This window comes from Psammomys obesus, unplaced genomic scaffold (genome assembly GCF_907164565.1).
Source record: "Psammomys obesus unplaced genomic scaffold, mPsaObe1.curated_primary_1811, whole genome shotgun sequence".
NCBI classification, from domain to species: domain Eukaryota; kingdom Metazoa; phylum Chordata; class Mammalia; order Rodentia; family Muridae; genus Psammomys; species Psammomys obesus.
The window spans coordinates 6,367,817-6,377,249 of record NW_026596466.1 but is presented as its reverse complement, the minus strand read 5'-3'; the positions used below and the strand labels follow the sequence as shown (position 1 = coordinate 6,377,249).

Genomic DNA, 9,433 nt, shown 5'->3' with positions numbered 1-9,433 from the left:
GACCTTTAACTTCTGATCCTCCTGCCTCTACTTCCCAAGGCTGGGGCTATGGGTGTGTATTGCTACACTCAGTTTTATGCCTTGCTGGAAACTGAACCCCGCACTTTGTGCATGCTAGGTAAACACTGTACTGAGTTACTTCCCAGGGCCCCACAGGTCTTTCCTGCTGCTCAAACGGGTCAAGCTGCTTCGGATGGGAGCGTTCCGTCCGCTGCCACACACACGCTTCCGGTGGATCCCCTTGGAAGCAGCTTTCTCCGCATTCCTTTCTTTGGTCACACACCTCAAAAGCTGGATGTGGTAGCCTACCCTGGAATCAAAGCAAGCAGAAGGCTGAGACAAGGGGATTGCGAATGTCGAGGCCAGCTGGAGTTACACAGGGAGTTCTAGGCCAGCCTGGGCGACAGAACAAGACAGTCAAAGAAAGAAGGAACGAAAGGAGGAAGTTATGCTTGGTGGCATTCATCTGTAATTCCAGCACTTGGGAGGTTGAGGCAGAAGGATCAGTTCATCCTCAGCTACATGGCAAGTTCAAGGCCAGCCCACCACAAAAGACCCTCATCTAAAACAAAAAAACAGCGACCAGAGAAATGGCTCAGCTGATAAAGGTACTTGCCGCCAGGCCTGATGACTGATGACCTGAGTTTGACCCTCCTGCAACTGGTCCTGGCATCCATGCACAAGCCATAGCTCACGTGTGCCCACACACAAGCACACACGCTGCAAAACAAATATAAAAACAAGCAAAGAAGCAACATCTTTCAGAGGCTTTCTGTAATCTCTCAACATCAAGCAGCCCCTCTCCACCCTGCTCTCCATCCTTTCCTCATCCTGCACATATGTATGTCTGTGTGTGTGTATGTATGTATATTTCAAGCCACAACCTATAATTATTTGGTTGCTACCACTGTTGTCTGTCTCCTGAATGGAATGTGGCTCTCGTGTGGGGCAGGGAATTTGTCATTTGCTCACTGCAATAGACACAAGCCCTACATCAGTGCTTGGGACATTACAGATGTTAAATAATTATCCACCAAGTGAATCAGTGAATGAACTAATCAGGTGAAAGCCAGGTGGGGCAGCACATGCCTGCAATTCCGTAATCCCAGCATTTGGGAGGTTGAAGTGGGAGAAACAGGAGTTCAAGGCCAGCCTCAGCTTCAAAGCTGGACTGGAGAACATGAGACTGTCTGAAAAAAAAAAAAAAAAAAAAAAAAGAGTCAAGTGATTAAGGGGTCATCTCTGTGTCTGTGTTTTCCTCGGAGAAACAAGCTAGTGGCTGTTAGACCCAAGTCTCCCGGACCCCCAAGACCACCAAGGAGCTGATTCCGATGCAAACACAGCAGGGTCTTTATTACAAGTTCGAGCTCAGGCCTACACCATCACTGATGCAAATATTTGTCAAAATGGCTCTGTGGGTAAAAGCGCCCGCTGCCAAGCCTGATGATCTGAACTCAATCCCGGGTGGGACGCTCAGGGTGGGGAGAACCGACTCTTCCAAGTATCCTGCTGCACTCCACGGACACACACATATTCCAAATAAACATTTTAGCTAATGTTTCCCTGCACTGTGCTGAGGCTCACAGAGGTTGCGCGGCTGAGCCGGTCTTCCTGTCCCGTTTGGAAGCTGCCTCCTGGGAAGGCTGCACGTGGCAAAAACCTTGCTGGCTCTGCGTCCTCCGGACCAGTCCTGCTGGAGGGGCTTTCCCAGCGGGGGTCCGGTCAAGCGGCTTCCCCGTCTTCACTCATCAGATCCTCCGAACTCTCTGGCGGCGTCCCTGACCACCCGAAAGGGGGCCCCGTGGCCAGGCACCACCACGTCGGCCACGCTCAGGATCTTCTCCCGGCTGCGCTGCTGGGCCAACGGATCTTCGCTCAGGGCCTGCCAGGAGTCCTCGTCACCCAGGCGCTCGAACACATCGCCAGCCACCACCACGGTGCCCAGGCTGGTGCCCTCCACTACCACGCTCACGTCCCGTTGCCCCCCGTGGCCCGGCGTGGCCCAGACCTGCAGTCCGGAGCCCAGTACCAAGGGCTGCGTTTCACTCAGCCCGTGGGGCAGATAGAGGCCCCCGGGAAGGCAGAAGTCATGGGAGACTAGCAACGCAGCCCGGGGAAACAGCCCCAGGTTCCCGATGTGATCCGAGTGCCCGTGGGTCCCCACCACCAGAGTCACGTCCCCGGGGGCCACGCCCTGCCTAGCCAGGGCCTCCAGAAGCGCATCCCGGGCCCAGGGTCCCCCCGTGTCCACGAGGATGGGGCCCCGCGCCGCCCCCTCCAGGGCAGTCTCGGCGTCTCCGTGAGCGGGCGCGGCCACTCGGCGGCTGGGGTCCGACGCCCAGGCCCGAGGCAGGACGAGAGTCACCGAGCCATCCGCGCGCACCGCGCCACCCGGCCCCTGCGGCTCCGCGTAGCCTTGCTGCAGAACCAGCACCGAGTGGGAGCCGCTGAGCGCCAGCAGAGGGGTCTCGGCGGGCAGCGGCTCGGGGCGCACCGGGCCGCTCATGGCAGGGAGGCACCATGCCCGACCCCCGAGAGTCGGCCTCCGCGCTCCCACCGCTCTTCCCAAGTCTCAGCTCGCTGCACCCCCACTTGTGGCACGGCCCGCCACCACCACCCCTGCCGAAGATGGTACGGTCCCACCGGCCTCTCCACGCCCGCCGACCTCCCCTTCCGGAGACGGTTTGGTCCGGGTCTCCGTAGGCTTGCGGGTGGTAGGTAGGTATTCACCTGCCCACGTTTTAGGAAATTAAGCTATCGCTGTCCCCAAGTCTTAAAAAAAAAAAAAAAAAAAAAACCTCAAGTCGAGAAAACCGAGGAATTTTTGCCTTTTCCGGGCTCCCGTGCAGACTGGAGCCTGAGGCGCCAGCCACTCTGTATTATCCTAATTCCTGTGCAGGCCACACTGTGTTGCACAGTTTGAGGGTTTTTTTTTTGCTTGTGTGTTCTGATACAGGGTCTCACGTAGCCTTGAACTTGTTACATGACTGAAGACCTTGAGGTCTTGATCCTCTTGTCCTCCACCTCACAAGCGCTGGGATTATAAACGTCTATGCCGCTCTGGATTTCAAGCCCTGTGTTGCAGTTTCCACAACCGCGGCCAGCGTCCTTGGGGAGCGAAATCTACCAACGCCACTAGCAGCTAAGAGAAAGCGGACCAATGTCCCCACTAGCTGGGCATCCCCCAACAATAATATGCATGTTTGGAATGGGACCCGGCTGGTTCAGAGAAAAGGTTTAATAGCGATATAGAAAATACGGCACCTCTGAAGTACGACATAGGCCACGTGCCTACCCCCAACCTACGGGCACTGCTTCGCTCCCTTACAGTATCCTGTGCCTGCTCACAGGCTGACGGCATACCACCTCATGTTTGCCGTGTCTGCTGGCTGTTGGGAGTCCCCTTTTTGGCTGCTTTGAGACAGAGTCTCGTTTAGCTCCGTTGTCATGTGCTGCGTAGCTGGATGATGGCCCTGAATGTAGCCCTGCCTGCATAGGTCTCATGTGGCCCAACTCACATCACTGTCCACTCTGGGCAGGCATTCTACCAACTGAGTTACATCTCCAGCCCTTCTCCGGCCCCCTGAAAGGGTCTAAAATAGACCCTCCAAAAAGCAAAGCGATTTTCCCACAGCTCGTACCATCACCGATCAATGGGTGCAGGTGAAGACCAGCGAAACGTACAGAAAAGTTTCAACACTGTCACCACACACACTCAGCCAATGAAGCGGCTGCAACTGGCTCCCCTTCTCCCCACTTCTCTCACGTTGCCTCTCCCGGTCCCCAGGATCATGCCTGAGATCATACAAAAAAGACAGTTACAAGCCTTGTAACTGATGGGGAAAGGAGAGTTCGGAGTTTAGAAAACTCTCCATGACCCTTCCTTGGGGTTCATGTAAGGGTCACAGATCTTCTGGGTCGCGCTTGGGAGTGCCTGAAGTCTTGGTTATCTCTTCTTTCCCCTCCTCCTCCTCCTCTTCCTCCTCCTCTTCTTCTGCCTTCTCCTGCCCATCACTGATCTTCTCCTTTCCAGTCCAGGTTTCCTGTAGACAAGCTAGACACAATGAGAGAAAACAATGTCAGTGTTAATGCTGGGGACACGGAAGCTGGAGGAGCAAGACCCAACCTCTACGCTTACCAGTTTCAGAGGCTGGAAGCACATGACCTTCGCAGAGAAAGTTCTGTAGGGGCTGCTCCTGATGGTGGAAGTACCAGTCTCCCACAACCTCTTCAAATTCTTCCAGCATGGTCTCACACTGAAGAACAAGGATAGGATCTGCCCTGACGGCTTTGGAAGGCCTCTGCTTCTCACTCCCTATCTTCCTACTCCACTGACTGCCTTAGAGGCAGGCAGCCAGAAGGTTGCACTTGGCTTACTAGATGTGAGATTCTCTTTGTTGAGCATTTACCAGTATCTGTTACTGTCTAAAAATCTAGAATACCTACTCTGCTAGGTGCCAAATGCATGTAATTCCATTTAGGAGGCAGAGGCAGAAAGGTCATATATTCAAGCACATTGTCAACCAAGTAGTGAATTATGTGCAATCCTGACTCAAAACCTCAGTATGTCTCAAATTCTAACCCATAAAGTGGGAACTGTTAATCATACCCGTGACCCGAGAGTAAAACAAGGCAACAGGCAGAGAGTATGTGGCCCAAAATCCAGGACATAGTAGCTGCCAGTACACAGTGGTAGATATTATTACTACTACTATTATTATTTGGTTTTTCAAGACAGGGTTTCTCTGTGTAGCTTTGGCTGTCCTGGACTCGCTTTGTAGACCAGGCTAGCCTGGAACTCACAGAGATCCACCTGCCTCTGCGGGAGCTAGTGGTAGATCTCATTAAGCACCCAGTGTTACTTCTTGATGTGCTGTTGAGCCTGCTTTAATAAATGGCCCAGTTCTCACTCTCCATCTTCTCCCTGCTTGGAGATAGGCATCCCCCACACCACATCACGGGATTTAGGTCTTCTCCTGGGCAAAGTGGTACCCCATCCTACCTGCTTCTTGAGGAATGTGACCTCCACGCTGGGTTCGTCCCACAGCTCCAAAGGGATGCCCAGATCCACAGTCACCCCCTTCTGCACTAGGCCTTTCAGTGTTGCCATGGTCTGACTCTGACCCTGAGGGGTGGAAAATTTCCTGTTAGTCCAGCCCACACTCTTCTCTTCTTTCATCACCATGTCAGCTTTATCAGCTGCTGGAGACTCTGGTGTGTTCTGTGAGTCTGGCCGACTGGGTGTGGTGTGATCCCAGCACTCCCAGTGAGTTCAAGGCCAGTCTGGTCTACAAAGCAAGGCCAGGCCAGCCAAGGTTACACAGAGAAACTTAAGAGTTTAAGTTAGCCTGGGTATAACTCCATTTTGAAATAAAGAGCCATCTTGACTGGGAGCTGAACACCAGGAAACATCACAGAATATGCACTTGGCAAAAAACAAAGTTAACTCTCCTCCAGAAATATCACAGAATAAATACTTCATAGAAAATAGAGACAATCTCCCTGGCAATGATCAATGAGAATCAGTTGGAAATCGGCTGGAAAAATTCTCCCCAATGTTTCAGATATAGTTTAGAAGAATAGCATTGTGATCATATGCCTTAGGCAATTGTGATTATGTGCCTCAGAGAAGGTCACCTCGCCCCTCTAACTTTTACCTAATCCTGTAACGTCAAGGAATGTGCCCCCCTCCCCCCGCTCACAGACTTTCCCATTAAAAACTCTGCTCACTCAGAGCTCGAGGTCCCACTTCTCTACTGCTGTGTCAGTGAGACTTGGGTCCCGAGTTCAATCGCTCTCGTAATAAAGATCTCTTGCTCTTGCATCCAGTCGTCTCCTGGCAGTCTCTGAGGGTCCCTGATCCTGGCATTACAGAACCAACCGAACAAACACACATACACAGAGTCTGAAGAGTCTGGCCATCATAGAGGACACTCAGGCTTGGGGGGAGACTGGCAGATATTCCCTGAGGATCTTGGATGACAACAGGTCTCTGTTCTGAGAAACAGGGCCTGGGCTGGCGAGATAGCTCAGTCGGTGAAATGCTTGAGGACCTTAGTTCAATCCCCACATCCACAGTGAAAATAGAACAGGGCTGGAGAGGTGGCCCTGTGGTTAACAACACTGGATGCTCTTCCAGAAGACCCAACACCAAGATGGCAGTTCACACCTGCTTGTAACTCCAGCCCCAGGGGGATCTGACACCCTCACACAGACATAGATGCAGGCAAAACACCAATGCACATAAAAATAAAAAAATTTCAAAGCCTGGCATGGTGGCACACACCTTTAATGCCAGCACTCAGAGAGGCTGAGGCAGGTGGAACTCAGCCTGGTCTACAATGTGAGTTCCAGGACAGCTAGGGCTATACAGAGAAACCCTGTCTCAAAAAATTAAAAACAAACCAAAAAAAACAAGGTGGATGTATCCAGGGAACAACAGCCAAGGTTGTTCTCCGTCCCCTCTACATACTCACATACTTGAACATAAAAGGACATATGCATGGCTTTCGGGGAAGAGGGGGAAAGCAAGGCCCTTCCCAGGAGACTGACCTTGGCATATCTCAGTGAGCCCTTGCGCTCAGCGTGCACACTGTAATCCAAGATCCGCTCACATAAATTCTCCAAAGCCTCCTCCAACCTCGTCTCACTGTGGGAGGAAGGGAAATGAGACATCCTGATTCAGGCCGTTGCAGCTCCCCGGGGGCCGGCCCGAGGTGGAGAAGCCCAGACTCACGAGTGGCTGTAAGGCACGTGTCTTTTCCTCTTGCCCGTGTCCAGCACCTGCCCCAGCTCCAGCACTTCTCGAGAGCGGCCAGTTCGACTCAGCTCTTCCTGCAGCTCCATGCTCAACAGCTTACACACTGGTGGTAAGGAGACAGCCAGGGGGGTGAAGAAGACCAGTGCTCACACCAGCATCCTTCTGCCTGAGCCGACGCGGCAGAGCGTGCAAGCATACACTCTGGAGCCAGAGTGAAGAGGAGAGAATACTGACTCAGTCTTAGGAGCTGTGTGACACACTTGCTGTGTCTTTTTTCCTTTTTCTTATGTTTAATGTTTATTATATATACAGTATTCTGCCTGCATGTACACCTGAAGGCCAGAAACGAACACCAGATCTCAGTGTAGTGTGCAAACACGTTACAGATGTGGTGGCTGGGAATTGAACTCAGGACCTCTCCAAAAGCAACCAGGGCTCTTGACCTCTGAGCCATCTCTCCAGCCCCCGACTGTGTGTCTCTTACAGAGGTGTAATGAGGATTTAAGTACATCCATACATAAAAAACCCCCAAAGTCATGTCTGGCACACAGAAAACACTGTAAGTCCTTGGTGTCACTGTGATTTTATTTACTGGGCTACTTTCATCCGTACTTAAGAGTATAGAGAACATAAAGCCGCCATGATCTGTCCACGAAACACTGCCTGGATAGTTCGAGACTGACAATGATGGTTTGCTCCAGGGTTACCATCAAGAAACCTGTTTCCATGCCTGGGGGGAGGGGAGGGCGGCCTTTAATCCCAGCACTTGGGAGGCAGAGGCAGACGGATCTCTGTGAGTCTGAGGCCAGCCTAGTCTACAGAGTGAGTTCCAGGACAGCCAGGGCCACACATAGAAACCCTGTCTCGAAAAATCAAAAGGAAAAAAAAAATTGCCAAGAGCAGAGCAGGGACACAGGTGCAAAAGGAAGTGAGAGATTAAAATCAAGCTAAGAGTTAACAATGATAATAAAGTGCAGTTGGGTGTAAGGTGAAGTGATACTAAAATCCAACATAACTCAAACACCAGGTCAATGCAAATGACAAAAAGTTTCTGTAATGAAGCCAACACTGATGGACCAGGCCGCAGAAAAGACTTGAGAGCTGAACTGTGGCCCTAAAGAGATGGTACACAGCACATTTAGAGGACGAAACCAGAGAGCAAGGGGGAGCAGGGTGGGCTGTGGTACTGTCCAATCACATTTTGACATAAGGGGTTGAGCATGGGAGTTTCCATCAATCAGGATAGGAGTAGGTTCCTGGGCCTGGGAACATGAACTTAGTTTGATCCTGCCAGCAAGCCGGAGAAGTTGTCTCCCACCCCATGTTCCCAAAGACAGGGTTTCTCTGGGTAGCCTTGGCTGTCCTGGGCTCACCTCGAACTTAGAGATCCACCTGCCTCTGTCTGCCTCCCAGAGTGCTGCTGGGATTACAGGCCCTTCGAGAAGCTGTCCTTGGGACGCCACAGACAACAGTCTTCTTACAAGTTGTCCCAGAGGTGTCTGGACTCAGACAACTGTTTCCTTACAACAGAAGCTGTCCAGCTATTGGAAGTCCCCAGCTTTTCTAAGGGACCTTGAATTTCGTTTCTCCCTGTGATTAAATGGAGTCTGAGAACGAGATGTTAGTATTTTGCTTGTTCCCAACAAAAGAATCCAATGAAAAAAAAGTTAATGTCAGGAAGGCAACAACCCGGGGAGCCCCAGGGCTTTCGGTGACATTCCCCGCTCCCGGTTGGGGGCCCAGTTACTAACGCAGCCCTAAGCAGACGACGCTGCTTGCTGTAAAGTCCCTACAGTGCACCCCATCTGCAAAGCCTCAGACGAACGGCGACTTCTAAGGGGTGTGGTGTCTCCGTGTTGTGTTTATGAGCTTCGGCTGCTGACTTACTCACCTGTAAACCCCTGAAGGGGGTCACCAGGCCTGTAATTTGAGAGCGTCTCTGCCAGGGCGGAGCACAGGATGTCAGAAGGTGTGACCCTTACACCCCACCCATGCAGGCTGTCCAAATTTAGGTCTGGAGGTTAACAAGGCGGGAAACAGCACTGAGGAAGATGCTCTGAAGAGTCAGCGTTACAGGGTCTTGAACTACAATTCCCACAATCCATTAGGGGCCAAATCCGCAAGAAGAACCTGGCTCCTTCTGGATGCCGCCTGGGAAATGTAGTGCCATGACTCCCTCCCTTGTTCCCATTCAAGGGTTACCAAGCTCCAAAAGAACCTCTTTCAGGATGGTCGAGTGACCCATCTGGCGTAGTCCATTTGGTCCAGCCTAGAGTTAGAGAGGCAGGAGGTGGGTCAGGGAGATGCCCATAGGAACCGCTCCATTTCTGTACCTTCGCATTTGCTGGGCAAACGTTCCGTGTCATCGTCCTCCTCTTTCGTCGTCCCAGCCCGAGCACCGTACGCTGCCAGGAGGAAAAGCAGTATTTCCAGCCGCACGGACGCCATGGCAAAGCACAGTCCACACACCAGCGCAACCGCCGTTTGCCTCCGCACCAACTTCGGGAGGACAGCGGGCCCTTTAAATTCAGGCGCAGGCGGCGGCAGGCTTTTAAAGGGCGGGGGGAAGCCCGCCCGGAACGGTTAGCGCATGCTCAGAGCGAGCCCGGGAGTGGGTGGGGCGTCAGGCTCCGGGCTTCCCCGCCCCGGTTTTGTGGCGCGTCCTGACGGTCC

At 52.5% G+C, this 9,433-nt stretch overlaps 2 protein-coding genes across 2 annotated transcripts; both read right to left on the bottom strand.

The window, feature by feature from the left end:
- Positions 1–1,326: 1,326 nt before the first annotated feature.
- On the bottom strand, positions 1,327–2,726 carry Mblac1 (metallo-beta-lactamase domain containing 1). The gene is given in 2 exon segments (XM_055598585.1): positions 1,327–1,764; positions 1,766–2,726. Coding segments are annotated over 2 exon segments (783 nt in total). The 5' UTR covers positions 2,507–2,726; the 3' UTR covers positions 1,327–1,722.
- Positions 2,727–3,191: 465 nt separating this feature from the next.
- Cnpy4 (canopy FGF signaling regulator 4) lies at positions 3,192–9,289 on the bottom strand. Its single transcript, XM_055598586.1, has 6 exons — positions 9,094–9,289; positions 6,737–6,863; positions 6,553–6,649; positions 5,003–5,125; positions 4,139–4,256; positions 3,192–4,054 (listed from the first exon to the last, which is right to left on the bottom strand). The coding sequence occupies exons 1-6, from the start codon at positions 9,206–9,208 to the stop codon at positions 3,903–3,905; spliced, it is 732 nt and encodes a 243-aa protein (XP_055454561.1). The 5' UTR covers positions 9,209–9,289; the 3' UTR covers positions 3,192–3,902.
- Between the last annotated feature and the right edge of the window lie 144 nt (positions 9,290–9,433).